The sequence below is a fragment of the Corvus brachyrhynchos genome, unplaced genomic scaffold (genome assembly GCF_000691975.1).
Source record: "Corvus brachyrhynchos isolate BGI_N302 unplaced genomic scaffold, ASM69197v1 scaffold452, whole genome shotgun sequence".
Lineage (NCBI taxonomy): Eukaryota > Metazoa > Chordata > Aves > Passeriformes > Corvidae > Corvus > Corvus brachyrhynchos.
The window spans coordinates 1205918-1222756 of NW_008236764.1; the positions used below are offsets into that span (position 1 = coordinate 1205918).

The 16839-nt window shown below is 37.6% G+C and overlaps 1 protein-coding gene across 1 annotated transcript; it reads left to right on the forward strand.

Annotated features, from left to right (window-relative positions):
• The first annotated feature begins 388 nt into the window (after positions 1-388).
• On the forward strand, positions 389-15900 carry PECR (peroxisomal trans-2-enoyl-CoA reductase). The gene is made up of 7 exons (XM_008644854.2): positions 389-559; positions 7949-8114; positions 8745-8826; positions 10364-10460; positions 12992-13102; positions 13686-13797; positions 13915-15900. The coding sequence occupies exons 1-7, from the start codon at positions 404-406 to the stop codon at positions 14001-14003; spliced, it is 813 nt and encodes a 270-aa protein (XP_008643076.1). The 5' UTR covers positions 389-403; the 3' UTR covers positions 14004-15900.
• Positions 15901-16839: the final 939 nt, after the last annotated feature.

Here is a 16839-nt window from a genome sequence, read left to right on the forward strand (position 1 = left end):
ATTGCAACCAGTCGTACAGGAAGGTTATTTTTGTGGTTTTAAGAGCAAGCTTTTTTTTGTAAACAAGACCTGCTGAAATATCTTTAAATCACTTAATTGATAAATGAGGCAGCTGTGAGCAGAGGCAGCAGAAGTGATGTCTGAATGCTGCTTTGCTGACCCTGCAACTCACAGGCTATCTTCCCTTCTGCAGGAAGGAGAGGAAACCTTGTGGACATTTTTTTAAATTGCTCTTTTCCTGGCACAGAGGGATCTTGTTGCTAAGAAGCATCTGACATCAGTCATTTCTCCCTCTTGCAAGAACTTCAACACTGTATTTTCTAGTCAGTGACTAATAAATGCACATCCTACAAGATATCTCCATGATGTTACTAAAAAAAAGCGTAATTGTGTTAGCTGAAGGATGTTTCATTTTGTCTCTACAGGTTGCAGTGTTGTGATTGCCTCTCGTAAATTTGACCGATTAAAAGCTGCTGCAGAAGAACTGAATAATAGGTTTGCTTCCATGAGTCCTGCCAAAGTGACTCCCATAGAGTGCAATATCCGCAAAGAAGAAGAGGTAAAGATTAGTGGTCTTGTTCTGGGGCTTAACATATCAAAAGCATATTGTGTATAAATTCTCAGATCTCCAAAGATGTTTGGCCTTCTCAAAACTAGCTTAGATCAGGGGAGAGGTGGAGCAAAGCTCGGTTAAATTGTTCTGGATAGATGTGCTTCCCAAGGGAAGACATTTGTTAGCCACCTAAGCAAAAAAACATTTATAAATATTGGCAGATATTTTTCTGACCATGCTTATATATTTCAGATATTTCTGGGAGATGCAGGTCTTGAAACTAACATGTTGTGCAGCGAGTCAGAGCCCACTTAGCATGATTCTTTGTCACATTGCTGTGACAGAAGTGAGGGGGTGTAAACTTGTGAAGATGGGAGACCTCAGAATAGTTCCTTCAAACAGGAAGGCATAGCATGGAACCTCAGTGTTTGTGACTTGACACAAGTGCCCTGCATTGTCAGTTTGGCTTGTATTAAAGCCAGAAAACCCCACAGATGTATAATATTTTAGCCATGTTTGAAATTTTAGTTATGGTTTGAGGTGTGCCTCATTGCGAACTCTATCACTATTCAAGTTGATTTTTAAATTTTTCCTCCATATTACAAAAAATGGAAGATCAAGAGCAAAAGTACATAATCCAGGTTCTTCAGAAGTCTGCATGCCCCTCCTAATTTTTTTATCTCTGTAATTAAATATTTAAAGGTCTAACTTCAGGTTGGATTTTTAACTTTTTGAAGACAGCTACAAAATCTTCCAGTAACCACTGATTGCTACATTTTTCTAAACCTCTCAAAGTCTCTCTTAAACTAAATATTAATGACCTTTAGTGGCTATGAAGATTCTGGAAATATCCTAATATATAGCCATAAAACAAGTAAAAATTAAAATTCTTCCCTTGTGGAACAGTTTGTGCCATAAAATATTTATAATAATCTACTCAGACTTTCTCTCCTGAAGGAGGTGAACCCTGGGGCTGTGCAGTATGTCACTTCACCTACCAGTGAATTTTAGGTTTATATTTACTAGCATCAGCAGTGCAACATGATAGGTTATGGCAGATGTCAGAGGGCAACTTGCATGATTAAAGCTACAGGAAAGAAAAGAGGTAAAGAGGAAAAAACATTTAAGCTTTTTTCAGGTCTATTTCTTGCAGAAAGTACTCTGGCATGCTTAATTACATTCTGCAGGTGAATCTTATTTCTGTATCAGTCTGAAATTGATTAGTGGGAACTGCAGAGTTCTGTGAGATGCTGTAGGGCTTGGATGGTGAAATGAGGTAATCTCCACTAAACTACCATTCCTTCTTTGTTTCCTTTTTAAGTGTGGCTAAATGCCTATTTGACAAAACAGGCTTAAGTGGCTTTGGAAATTTTGGAAGGTGCTTTTCAAGACTTTTTTATAGTGCTGTCCAAAGTGTTTAGGCATTATTCTGTGTTACAGGTAGCCATGCTGATACTTGAAGAAACGTCTGTCTTTGCTATTATGCTGCAGTTTTATCATAGAATTGTCTTGTTTCCAGTTTAGTTTTAAACTCTACCTATTTACAGACACACCAGAACTTTCCTTGAACTTTTTGTATGATGTTGGTGAAGTCTCTGTTGGATGTCTTCTGCCACTGGAAGTTCTCTTCAACCATTGTCCTTTCATGTCTGTTTCTATTGAAGAGGGGGTTCAGAGGAAAAAGGCAGATTAAACTCCAGTCTTGAACTTTTAAGTCATTGATTTAGTCTTATAGTTTGACTCACTTCAGTTCTCCAGCTGCTCTTAGTTCTTTCTTTTGAAGTCCTGCTTAGAAAAAAAATGCTATGAGAATTTCATAAGCTTTTTGCTGAAAATCTGGATAAGAAATGCAAGAAATTTCTGTTGCATGTTAACGTAAGAACCTGTATACCTGTTAAATATTTCTCATCTCCAAGACCAGATTTTTTTATTGGTTAGAGACATCCTGTGATTTTTTTTCTTTAGCTTGTGCCTTTCTGACTCTGTTCTCTTCTGTTAATGCTGAGATTCTCAAAGATTGCTAAATCCTGGCCATGTAAATTTCTAAATTTACTGTTGGACCAGAAATTTGTGTTTTCAATGCTTAAATTTGTAGTGAAGATAGCACTTCCTTACACTTAGGTACTTTGGTTTGTAAGTTGAAACTAGATAAACTCAAATGAACAATTGTTAACTTACACTGCCAAAAACTGTCAGAACTGAGGCATATGGCAGGTTTTCCACAACCCACAGCTTACTATTGCTTATTTATTATGTTTCCTAAGAGCAACAATGGCGAAAAGTACTTTTTTCATAATTTGCACTTGCTTCCCTTGTGGAAACTAGAGTAGAAGTACCTTTGGGCTTTTACTTCAATTTAAAGAGTATTGTACATGCACTTTCAAAACCTACTCCATTCTTAACTTAAAATTTAGTGCTTGGGACTTGGAGTCATAGGAACAGGGATCGGTAAAATATGTCCTTGAGGATTTTTCTAGGAGGCAAATATTGAGTAGATGCAACACAGTAATGTAACTCATTTCAGTATTTTCACAAATAGAAAAAGAGCTTCCTGTTACAGTGGAAGAGGGAATGAGAGGGCATGTAAACTTTTAGGTTCCCTCACAAAAGAAATAAGACTTGTACAACTGTGTTGGCTCTGTATGCTACTCATTAGTAATATTACAACTCATTGTTTGCTTTCAGCTTAGTTTGAGTGGAGAGTATTTACCTCAGAAATCACGGAAGCACATTGTTGGGTAGAGAGGACAGCCTCTGCAAGAATTCCATGTGAGTCACTACATCCTCCTTGGCTCTTATACCAGAAACCAAAGAACATGTGCAGGAGAAAAACATTATAAATGTTTCAACAAGAGAAAAAAAACTTAGGAGTTCAAGCCCCCTTAGATGTCAGAAGCGATCCATCACAAGCTTCAAAGCCCAGGAAGTTTCCTGAAGAACTACATAATTCATTTAATATATCATTCTCTCTGATATCTCACTGAAGTCTTTCTAAGAGTAAATCTTTATTTTAAAGGAAGCCACCCTGATCACCTGTAGGAACAAGCCATTTGTTCTTACTATAGCAATCCCTCCTTCTCCATGAGTTGTTTTGCATCTCTCTAAAGGCCCCTATCCATTTTGTCCAGTTTATAAACTGGAGGGAGGGAGTTTGAATAGGGAAAATTTAAGAAAGATGAAGGTGCTTTCAAATTGCCAGAAGATTATTTTTTGCTTCCTATTGCAAATCTTAAAGTAACTGACCTGCTTTGAAGATGGCATGGTTCATGCCTCTAGTTTGGGTCTGTGAAATTCAAGCATTAGAAGGTTCATCCCTCATCATGTAGTCCAGTGTGTTTGTGAGAGCTCTTTCTGGCCGAGGAAGAAGCAAAGAAAGTGCAGTGAATTAATTGCTGCAGAAGCTTGATGGCAGATATCATGGGAACAGCTTAATGAATTCACATTTTTAAGTCTCTAAATCTTCATCCTCAGAAGCCCTTTTGCTTTCTAGAAAAGCTTACTTTTTATTTAATGTGCAAGAAATAATCCTGCTTGATGGAGGATTTTCAACCACTGTATAACCTGTCAGGCTTACTTTTGTCATGAGTTTGCTGCTGCTTTTGACTAGTTTTCCACTGAATGTTCTGTAAAGGATAAAAAAACCTGTTTTATTTTTAAAAATGAGAGAGTGGAGGGCTCTGAGATAAGAGGACCTGAGGCTTCTCTATTCTGTCATCAGAATATATTTCTATATTTCTGTATTCTGTCATGGAGTCTTATCTTGGAGCAGTGATTGTGCTTCAGGATAAGACTCCTGGATATGTGATCTGTTCTCCTTTTCCTATGGTTTGGAGTGTATATAGTGATGGATATTGCTTCTTAGTAATTATGAAGCTGAAGTGATTTTTATTGTTCGCGTATTTGCTGGCACTGCCCTCATCATGCGTTGAGAGCAGATCAGTTTGCTCTTGCTAAGATGCAAACCAGACAGCTCTGTGTGCATGTGTATCTTTATTTATCTCTTTCTGTGTCCTAAATTTTGAGCTACAGCAAATCTGTTGACAGGGACAAGACATGAGGAATGAATGCTGGAATTAAGGGAGGAAGGGAGGGAGGGAGACTGAGACCAAGCAGATGATAGTCACGAGCCATGGGTGCAGTGGTGTCCCGTCAGTCTTCTGGGGGTACCACCTTCATATAGGCCAAGTTTTGAGTATCCATGGGGGGGACACAGGTGCCGTTCCCATAACTTGGGGTGACGTGTATGAGCAGTTGCTTCCTTTCCCACAGTTTGCCACAGTGGCCACTTCTGTCCAGATGCATTAACCAAGATGTGCTAACCTGGTCTTACCTCTGCTAGGCCTGGAATTAGTGCGTTCCTCTTCCAAATTCCTCCCTTCTGTGCTTCTCTCAAGTTCCTGCTTTGGTGGCTTATCATCTTATGGCAAGTTCCTTCTGCGGCCTTGACAGTGTTTTGAGACAGGCAGCTGTACTCTTTCAATCCTTACACTTGTGAGGCCTTTTTGCTATACTCTGTGGACAAACATCTCTTTAACTGGCACCTAGATAAGTAGAAGCTTACATGTCTAGGTAGGTGGAAGATAAAACCTTGTACTTCTGGTGGGCCGCTGCTGTTCTTGAAATCAGCAATTCAGAATTCTGTTCACAGTGTCTCCTTTCCATACTTCAGCTCCAGCAACAGCAGCTGGACCAGACCCCAAGGGTAAAAGTTGTCACTTGCACATCAACAAGACAGCTTCAGACAGACTCAATACAGTGCTACTGAGCACATACCCTGTGTCTGAGTTCACTAGTAGCTTTTCTTTTCCAATAAACTTCAGAGCTTAGCATAGGCTCAGTTGGTTTATAAATACTTAATGCCTGTCTATGTGAAGCCTGTAGTGAAAGACTGTGGCTTGGTGGGGAGGATAAGAGACTCCTGTTGCTGTACTTTTAAATAACACAGCAATACCACAGTAAAAATACCTGTTACCCCTGTGCCAGAATGCCTGTTAGTTCTAGCCACCAAATCACAGATCTCTGACACTCTGTAGTGAGTTGTGCCTGTGTGTTTTACTCAGTCAAGGTGACCTGTGAATGCATGTGGACATTTGTCCCTTTTCCTGTGCAAGTGACTACTGTCATCTCAGTTATCTGTGAATATGTGCTACTGCATAATACTTACGATTTGCAGTCACACACAAAAGTTCCTTATTGCAGAGCCCCAGTCTTCTGGTTATGTCTGAAGTGCCTGATTTTGTTCTTTGCTGTCTTTTTCAGAAGAATGTCCTAAACTAGTAGCTCTACCTCATGCAGCTTTGCTTTGCTTCCAAAGAGAGTCTTTAATAGCTTTTCTAAGAAGTTCTTTCCAAGTGAATTTTTAAATTATAGGAATAGAGAAGAATCTTCTTTAGTAGTCACTGTGATTTAAATGTGTTCTACCAGACCCTCCTTCTCTCTGTGCTGCTGGCTGCTGTCACCATGTTTACTGTAACTGGGAGAAGCACTGCAGTGATGCTTTTTCTACAGCACAGAAGACTTTGTGAAGATTGCTACAGTTGGAGCCATCTGAGCTGTCACTGGAGAGCCTTCTGGCCTTTCCTGGCTTTCAGAAAACAGAACTGATACACATTTGTTGTTGTTGGGTTTTTAATTTCTTTTTCCTGAGAATATGGTGCAACAAGTAGGAACAACAACAGTTCCTTAAGTACAACGTATGAACCATTTTGAGTTGGTATGTTATAGCATATAACATACATTTTGTCCAGCTGTTGAAAACTTGCTTTAATGTCTCTTCTCTGTGGATTTTTCTTGTTAATTTGTTTTGTCTTCTCTTTTTACGATTCTTAGCATTTTTTCTTCTCTCTCTCTCTTTCCACAGTCTGAATAGCCTTAGTCTGTTCAAATCTTCTCTGTACTGAAACCATTTCTGTTCCAAAAATGAGCCCATATTTCAGTGACTTACAGAGAATAATATTGAAAGCAAGATTCTGAGACTGATAGGGAGAAGAGCTTAATATTGCTGAGCAAAGCATAACTTTTGCTACCTAGCCAGACATAACTTTCCTTTCCTTACAAGAGAAAAGTAAAAGCCAGAATGTCCCTGTGGCATGGTTGTTCTCACAAGCTATGGGTTTGGGACTGCTGTCACAGATGTTTTGGTTTTCTGGGTTTTTTCCTCACATCCCACAACCATCAGTGACTAAAATGAGGAATAAGATGACATTCAGAATTTGAAGATTTGGTTTAGGTATCAAAATTGGTTTTTTAAGGCATTTTTTATCAGCAGGCACTAGGTTTTCAGTCATTATATGTTTGTTTAGGGTTTTTTTTTCTGAGAGGTGCATCCTTACAGGATCCATACTACCCTGGTAAACCATCCTGTTTAGCAACACAAGATGTAAGGCAGCTATTTATGAGACCGAGTTGGTAACACTCATTGTGGAATACAGATAATGCATTGCTTGCTCTTTTTTTTTTTGTTTCTGATGTTTTTTACCACTAACTCAATACAGAGAAAGGTTGATTGATATCCTTCCCCTAGCCCAATCTGTTTGAGTGGCAGCATTCCTCCACCTGTTTGGTTTTTTGGGTGGTTTTTTTTTTGTTCTGTGTTTTTCTCTGACCACAGATGCTAGATTAACATTTTATATATGCTTGAGTAGGAATAACTGATGCATGGAATATAGTTATGATTGATGATGTAAGCAGGAAACAGTCACATTGTCCCATTTCTTGTTTCTTGAGATAAAGATTAAATTATTAAGCAGTTGCTATGGAGTTCTTACAGCTGTCTTGAATTAATATTTTTGCCAAAGAAGATAACTTGTATTTGCAGCATTTTTTAGACTTCATGTTTTATAGGGTAATTAACCTTCTTCCTGTGTGTTAGAAGACTGGCTATTGCCAACTCATACATCAGAGCTGTAGTGAACGTACAAAACTTCTAGATAAGAATGATAAAATTCCACAAGATGAGTTATGTTTTCTGTTTAAAATGGTCAGGTGTATGGTCAGATAAAAATAACAGTAGCTGCCTTATATGGAACTCTTTGGGGATCTCATGTGAACGCCCCCACTCTTCTGAAAGACATCAGGAGATTCTTAGTAGGTTGTATGTAGTGGGCTTTTGTGTCTGTTTGGTTTTACAAATCTTCAGCAGCTTAAATCCCCTTTTTCTTTGGGTGCTGGTATTTTATGCAGCACCTGCACTATACCAGCAAAATTTCCTAAGTAAACATGGATACAGCCTAGTCCTTCTTGGCTGACTAAACCTGTCACACCAATCTTACAGCCTCTCTAAAGACTGGACCTCCTCTTTTTCTGTGAAAAGGGCATGAGGGAGAAGATACTGTCTGAGAATGAAATTTGGTATAGGGCTTAATCAACATACCACACTAACAAATACTGTTTCAGGTAGAAGCTTTGGTGAAGTCTACACTGTCTCTGCATGGGAAGATTGACTTCCTGGTGAATAATGGAGGGGGCCAGTTTGCAAGTCCTTCTGAAGCCATCCGTGCAAAAGGCTGGAATGCTGTGATAGACACGAATCTGACAGGAACCTTCTATTGCTGCAAAGCGGGTAAGGTCTGAACATAAAACTTCATATGTTTGTTTTTGTTTTTTACAGAAACACCAGAAGATAAGAAATGTAAGGTTTGCCTAGCTTCTTTTCATGCACTTACTTGACAGTGGATATTTATTACATTTGTTCATAAATACAAACAGACATTTAGGCAAGCATGATCTTCTGGTTAAGGCCAGGTTTGGGGAGTCAGTTGACTTTGATACACATTTAAAAGACTATAGGAAAACCACTTAACTTTTGTGGCCTGTATTCACTGTATATAACATAGGAAAATACTTCTCTCCCTTCAAGGATATAAATTTAGGCTTAAATTTAAGTATGGTATGTCATTCTCAGATAGCATTTGTGGAAGTTAAAGTAATTTACATGGAAACATGAAATCTTGATTTCCCTCAAATGCTTCTTGACAATCATTGAGCCTTACTGGGGCCACGCCTGTTGCCCCATGGCCTCACCTCTGCCTTGGCAAGGCTGTGGTACAAACAGCAGATTGTTTTTATTTAAACCAGTATGACAAATGTGCAGTGTGATTGCAGTTAATTCTCCAAATTTGGCTCCCAATTGGCAAGTTCATTTGTATGCATTTCTTCTGATATTTATAGGTTATCTTCCTCCTTCATACAGTGTACAATGCCTGGATGCAGGAACATGGAGGAGCCATTGTCAACATTACTGCTGCCGTGAGAAATGGCTTTCCTGGAATGTCGTAATATATATTTTCTTTTTACACTTTTCTATATTTTTCCCCCAGAAGTACTGACTGTTCCTAAACACTTCAGAAAGGTGTGTACTGGGCAGCAGCAGAGTATGGAAATATAGTAGTTAGGTCAAGAGAGAGCAAGAGTATCACTTGTCTGTATGTGTGGGGATCTCTTATTAATCCAGTAGATGGCATCTCTGGTCTCTCTCCACTTGTTTGTAAGAAACTATGAAGCAAGACTTGCCCAGTGAAGTTTTAATTGGGAACAGCTCCCTTTTCTGTTTGGTTTTTTTTTTTAAACTTTGAAATTGAGTTTCTGTTGAAGAAATAAGAAAATATGTTTTGAGCAAGTGTTGCATTATGTCTCTTTGTCCCGATTCAGGGTTGAATGGTTTCAAAACCAAAATTTTTTAAGGAACAGCAGAATATTTTCTCACTAGCTTGTTCTTTGCAGTACAAGATAAATATGGAGATCCACACGGTGGTGCTGAAGCTGCCGTTATTTGAATATCTCCACTGAGGTATCTGGTTCAACTGTCAGGGCAAATAGGCTGAAGATGTTTCAGTTTGAGTTGAACTTAGAGGAAAAAAAAGCAAATTCTGAATAACGGTGGAAAAATTTTCCTAAGTAACTGTTGTATGTAGATGGATAGACAAACCTACTTTCAAATTAAATTGACTTGAAACTTCTTGCAGGAATGTACTGTTGAAAAAGATATGCCTTTGCAAGTCCAGACACTGCTCATACCAAAAGTCACCTTATATGAATTTTTCATAAGTATTAATTTTGAACATAAAAGTTGTCATGTTTCCTCAGACTGTGCCTGGAGGTTAATTTCGTTCTGGCCTAAACATATGAATAAGTTATGTTTTCTTCTTTTTTTTTCTGAAGTTTTTCTTATACTTTCCCTGTATTTGAGAAGCTATTATACCTATCTCCTCTTAGTCTGTTTTGCTAGGCGAAAGCAAATAAATCCTATAAATTTTCTCTGACTACAACTGTCTACAATTCATTACTGCAGTAATTTTGTCTGCATTCAAGCTTGTAATCATTTCAGACTAGTTACCTACAGCAGCAAGGTATTGAAGTTCACTGTGACTGTCGTGTCTCTGTCTCCATCCACCTAGAGTAATTTTTGAATGGTGACTTATTTTAATCATGTTTGTCAGAAGGTTTAAACAATCTTTCAGACCACTGTTCTTCCAAGTGTTGCTTTACCTGTGCAGGCTACAGGTTTTACACAGTTTGAACTTCAGTTGTTTCTCTTTTATAAGCCCCCTCCTGCAGTAGAGTGTAGCTGACCCCATGTTGCGTTGGGAAAGAGATCTTAAGTATTTCCAGCAATGACAGGAAATCACAGCATAGCTTGTTTGAACAGTGAAGCTATGGTCAAACTTGGAAACTGGAGAATCTCTCTCTTCCAGATGCTTGGTCCAGCCACAGAAAACTACTCTGAATACCCTAATGAGGCTGCAGTAGAATTAACATTGGACACTCTTAGCTGAGGGAGCAGATGCTTCCTTTGCTTTCTTTTCTCCACAGGCACACAGGAGCTGCAAGAGCTGCAGTGAATAACCTAACCAAGACTCTGGCTTTAGAATGGGCTCACAGTGGAGTGAGAATCAACAGCGTTGCTCCTGTAAGTAATGGCAAATGATCTGATTGAAATTAGCCATTACACATGCTCATAGTTAGAGCATTTGGACCAAAATGGATTTTTAAATTTATAAGCAGTAACTGTTTGTGGATTATTTATGCATTTGTTTATAATTCCCTCACTGTGTTCTTTGGGCCATTTGAGTGTTTTGTGCTTTTGGATGATGAGTCAGAGGATGTGGGATAAAATTGCTTCTGCTTTCTGCTTTGACTTGGCGCACTTGGTTTTTAGGTTTTTTTATAGCTAAATGAAGTGATACTGGTAGGAGTTGGTGACCTGTCTTACAAAGCCTTGACATAAAATTACTCAATGCTCTGTGTTTCAGTAATGGATACATTACTTCTGAGTTCAGGAAACTTTCTGTTTGAGGTTCAAGTGTGCTGATGGTTTACAAACTTATTTTGAAAATCTCTGAATGTGTCACATTATTACCGCAGTCCTAGGCCCTATCACCGTGTCCTGCAGCCGTAGGGAGGAGGAGAGAAGATCCAGCAGGCAGGAACTGTGCAGCAAGATTGATTTATTTAATTATTTTACAAACTCTTTTATAGACTTTTTGTTCATAGTCTAATTGGACAAGGATCAGCCACCCCTTGGGGGTGATTGGCTAAAATCCTAAAACATCCATTGTCAAAATATTTTCCTACTATACTATAAACAAGACTTTTCAAGGCTGCAGGTGTTTGGTTGTTTACATAACTCTGCTACCTCTTCTGTGAGAGAGAAGTCTCTCATGGACTTAGAAAATAACAAGAAAATCCTTGCTAGCAGCATTTCTGTATCTACATCACATAATGCATTTTACTTTGTCTTCTACGTGTTAAGTTAGTTTAGCTTTAGTCATATAAAGAAATGGTAGTTGGAATGTACTATTTCTCAGAGAAATCATATGTAAAAATGTGTGTTTTGATTTTTTCCTTATCAAATTCATGCAGACAGGAAACAACTATACAGGTCAGCTAAAATATGTCTGCCACATTTCTGAGGAAGTAGACAGCAGGTAGAGTTGTTTTAAATAACTGTATAGAAAGAGCAGCTGCGTTTTGTAGTGCACAGTGCTGCAGATACAGAAGTTATATAGAAGCTCTAGCTTTGACATTTGTGAATGTGTGATCTGTAGTAATTTTCTGTTATCCACAATTTATTTTGCACATTTACTCCCTTGAAATTAAAACAGGACACATAAACTTTGTCCACGACTTCTACAGTCAGAATTTAGCTTGTCTCACAGTGGATGTCGTAAGCGAAGTGTCATATTTGTTTAAGTGATCCCTAGGAAGATCTTGCTACTATTTTTGTAGAATGTCTGTATATTCTCTTGTGCCTCATGTCCTAAAGCATCTGGCTCGCTTTGTTTGGCATAGCACAGAATGCTTAAAGGCAGATGTGTATTAATCATTCCGGTAGAGGCTTTTATGTAACCTTTGTGAGATGCAATTCATCTGGAGACATGTTAAATATTAAGATCTACTGGCTTGTATTTCCTGTTTATCTGCTTTTTCTGATTTATCAAGTCTTGGGGAAGTAAGTAATTAAGACAGCATTATTATGTGAACATACTTTCAGGCATGCTAATTACCTAATGAATCATACTGATTAGATATTATAGCACACGTCAGAAGAAGTTTTTGACAAGCAAACACTGCAGGGCTTTGGCTCTTTCAGAAGTATTTGCTAGTTTTGTTACTATGCTGGTAACAAAAGTCCATGTTACAGTTACAATAATGCTTCTGTCGCCTTTGGGGACCCATCAGGTCTGTGGTAACATTACAAAATTGTTACTGCTTTATGTGAGAAGAGTGACCTGTAGGGAATGGATACAAAGAGACAGAAGTGAGCATTCTGAAAAAAATAGTTTTACATTCATTATACAAGTATCTTAGAAACCTTATATATGCTTCATGGGTGAATTCAAATTTTGCTATTTTACTAAAACTTGAGTCCCAAAAGTTCTGTCCTAACTGGTGGATGTAACCCTGTGTCCACGTTGCCATCTTCCTTCTCAGGAGTAAACTGGACTGTATGGTCGCCAGAGCAAACACAGTCATCTTTTTCTGCTTCTACAGCAGCTAAGTAGGGAGAGTCAGAATTCTGACTCAAATCTATCTGCTTCTGTAATTCGAAATAAATCTGTCTAGTGCTCCTACAGATGACAAGAAACTTTTGAGAACTTGTTCTTGAGGTTTTGTAGTTTCCTGCTGTAATTTAACATGAAATGCTTGTAAAAAAGCGGCCTCTGAGTTTTTTTTTATACTCTACTTTTTTTGTTAATGAAGTGACAGCGGAGAATTGGAATAATCAGAATTATTGTGCTTGAACAGGGATGTGGCTAGCAGCCAAATTACCTTCTTGTATAAATTATACTATGCCATTACATTCAAAAACTTGTATTCAAGTGCTCTTTAGATAGTTCAGTCCCACAGAAAATCAGTAATGACAACTTCACAATTTTAGAATTATCAGTTTAAATGTATGCAAGAGAACTAAAGTTTCACTATGCTGTTTTAAAATAGGGACTGGTATTTTCAGAAACTGCTGTTGCAAACTATGGAGAACAAGGTGTAATGATGTGGTTAAGGAGCATACCAAAGGTTCCTGCCAAGAGGTCAGCTGTTCCTGAGGAGGTAATGTATTTCAGAATGCTTCTGATACTCCTACTTCTGTGTCTCTATTTTGAAGCCTCTTTATTATATGGGGGAAAAAAAAGATTTAATTTTGTACTGTGATGGAATATTTAAAAAGAAGAAAGCTTGTAGCAGTGTGTGGTTGTGCCAAGTGAGAGAGTTAACCAGTAGTCACTGTTATACAGAAAATTTAATTCAGCTGGCTCTTACCGCTGAAGCGTTTGATAGTAGGCATTATTTATTGAAGAAGTTGACTTCAGAAAAAAAAGGACTGAAAGAATGAATATTAAGGGAAAATAAAGTGTATCTTAAAAGCACTTAGCTCTCTTCCACCAAGAATGTGCATCTTTGATAAACTGATCAACCTTTTTTTGTTGTTTTTTCAGTATCTGATGCTGCTCTGTGACAGCTCACTGGTTTTCCTCTGTTAAATGGCTGGAAGAATGGCTTTAAGACTGTTACAGCTTTCATTACTGAGTAGAAAATGTTACTATATCTTGCCTGTAAAAGTTTTCACAATCTTCTTTGACATGACCAATTCCCAGCAGTTTAAGAAAGATTAAAATTGTCATTCTTTTGCTAGATCTCTCCTGCAGTATGTTTCCTGCTGTCTCCAGCTGCATCATTCATTACTGGGATAACCATGGTCGTGGATGGTGGCCAGAGTTTGTACAGCCATACCCTAGAAATACCCGGTAAGAAATGGGCTACAGAATAGTGTCCTTCAAGTGACTGGAGTTGGGCAATGGGAGGACACAAAAGTAAAATGTCTAGTTTCTCAATCAACTAAGTAAATTATTTGTTTTCCTCAGATCATGACAGATGGCCCTCACCACCAGAAGGAAAAAATTCTGAAATGCTGAAAAAGCTTCTTTCTGGCGAGTTCAAGCCAAAGCTGTGAAAGAAAGAGATTTTACCTTGTTCCCAGTTGCACACTTGCTGATAATCTCATGTTGTGATCTGGCCTTATTATTCTCAGTAATCATTTTTTTTTGCTCATATGTAACTACATTAAGTGCCTTGATTTTTGTTGTTTTATATTTAAAACTTCTGAAAGGCTTTGCATTGTACATTTCTTCTCTGAAAACACTCACCCTGAAAACATTCAGTCTTTTGGGAAGGAAAAATATATAAAAGATAAATTTTCCATTTGCATGATCATTAAGTAATGAAGAATCCCAGCCAGAAGTGAATAAAAAAAATACTTACTTTACAGTGAAGGTAGCCAAGAGGGAATGTTTTGGAATCCTTCTATTCTTGATGATTTGAGGGAGAAGGTAATTTAAATCTTTTACTATTAGTTGCATCAGTTACGCTCAGGGTAAGTGTTAGCTCTACACTGTTTCTGTTCAGCCACACACTGAGTGTTCAACAATGGTTTTAAAGACCAAGTAGAGTAAGTATTTCTCTGAAAATAATTAAAAATAAGATGGAATACTGTTACTAATGTTTCAAACTAATATGGCATATTGGGAAGGTTTTGAATTGTTTGCAGATATAATGACATAATGGAGTTAAGCTGGCTGCAACTTAAATTTGATAACAGATTAAGCAGATAATCAATACTGGAAAACAGTATAGATTCAACAATTTAACATGCAAAATCTGTGGTGTATATTGCAGTGCTCTCTGCAGTATGCTGTACTAGTAAAGGAGAAATTTGCAATTCTTCATTTGCCAGTTAAAACACCGTCTATCCATACTGTGTTGTCTTGCAATGTTAACAGAATTTTGTTCATGACTGTCTTTAGGTGTGGTTTTTGTGAACAATGCAGAGATGCCATTTAAAAACCAGAAAATTTGTAATACATCACTTGAAGAGGCTGTATTTGTGAATTTTTTATTCACTTTAAGGGAAATGTTCCCATGTCTGCTAACTTTAGAGAAAATGTAAAAAATAAGCAATGACTGTGTTTGTTTGCTGTAAAAACTGGAATTCCTGGAATCAAGTTGCTGCTATAAAGGGAACTTTTAATACTTCATTTTGGACTGAATGTAAGAGTCTGACAATTGGTTTTTTTCTGCAAAGATGTTTGACTTTTGCGTCTTTCAGTAGAATATGTGTTCTTATATAGGTACATGTAGATTGCCTTTTCATGAAAATGAAATTAATGCGAGTTTGGGGGGGGGAGGAGGAGTTTGAGCCATCATGTGTGTTCTTTCTACTTTATCCTCTTTCCTTGGTAACTGGACAGTCATTTATGTGCCTGCGAGAAATTGGTACAGAGATAAAGCCAACTTTTTTCAAACCTCTTGTGCAAGGTATATTTTGATTATTGCAAGTATTAGTTCAGGGTACTCGGCAAGAGGATTCCTGGAAGCAAATGCACCTGTTAGATAACTAACTCTAGAACTCTAGCCCATTGCATTCAAGTGAAATTATTTAGCTTATTAACACATTATTTCGACATTCTTAATGTCTTTCTGGAAAAGAAGGTTAAACATGAACATGCTTGAGACTTGTGGAACTTACTTTATGTTTGATTGTGAGTTTCTATGATACATGTGCACTGTGAATTTAAAGGGAAGTGAATTGATTACTTTTATTATATCCCAGAAATGTTCACTGAAAGATTTGAGTACAAACTTGGAAAGAATCAATTTTTAATCTTGCAAATTTCCTCTTTAACTGTGCTAGAGTGTGAATATTCATAAAGAGGGGAAGTTTATATGTAATGGTGGTGAAATTCGTCATTTACCTCAGTAAATCATGAGAACATTAGATAGGTGAGCATTCTCCTGTGTGGGAGACAGGTTGAGTCTGCAATTAATAAATTCCTTCACAAGTAAAACTATAACAAACCTTTCTGCTTGTGCTGAATACAATTTGACCTTGCCTTCTTCAACTTCCAGCAAAGTAATGGATGTACTAAGAAAATTTAAGTTAGTTCTTTAGAAGAGGCTGTGTGTGCTTTTTTTTTTAACTGGCAGGAGGTTGAAACAGGCAGCATTTGTGAAGCCATAATGTGCTCAGCTTAGTGCAATAGGAGAATATACTCAAAATACTCCAGGGGTAAATCTGGTTTAAAAATACAGAAAATACATCCTCAGAAGGAGAAGGGCATACATCAGTGTTCTCTGCTTTTTCTTTTTTCCCCCCAGTAATAATACCAAGGTTCCCCCATGAGCTGAAGCTTACTGTGCATAATATTAAAATGTTTATCACAATTTGTTAGATATTAGGATAGTAACTCCCTTGCTGTAATGGTTTTGCAGTAATCACAGCCTTTATTTTTTTGCTTGGGTTTTTTTTTTTGTTTTGTTTCTATTTGTATTTTTGGGGGGTTTACTTTGTTTTTGTGTTTTTTGTCTTCCACCATGGATTACATGAAATGTTTTATTGTCTCTTTGGTCCATTTTTATGCAGATTAAAATTATTTTAAAAGTTTTGCAGTACCTTGCAGAAACCCAGTATTGTGTCAGCTGGCAGCAAGAATGTTTCAGGTTTCTGCTGTAGTTCTGCAGATAATATCAGCTGCTCTTCCTATGCCAACAGCCTTTGATCAAAGGGCATTGAGAGATTAAAAGAAATGGGTGTGGTAACAAAAACATCTTTGACCTGTATAAGACTGGGGTATCTGGAGTTCAGAGAACAGGGCTTTATTTTATTTGATTTATTTTACAAGGGAGGTGAAAGCAACTGTGAGAAAAGGGCTAAGGAACTCAGGAAGCATCAAGGAGATTTACTGACCGAACACCGAAACTTAAACATTTGCTGCACTGTATAATTGTAATAA

Excerpts from the sequence above, each read along its gene's own strand:
- PECR (XM_008644854.2), top strand. The coding sequence starts at position 404 with ATGTTTCATTTTGTCTCTACAGGTTGCAGTGTTGTGATTGCCTCTCGT. Across the intron at positions 10,461-12,991 it reads GAATCAACAGCGTTGCTCCT|GGACTGGTATTTTCAGAAAC; the intron begins GTAAGTAATGGC and ends GTTTTAAAATAG. Across the intron at positions 13,103-13,685 it reads GGTCAGCTGTTCCTGAGGAG|ATCTCTCCTGCAGTATGTTT; the intron begins GTAATGTATTTC and ends TTCTTTTGCTAG.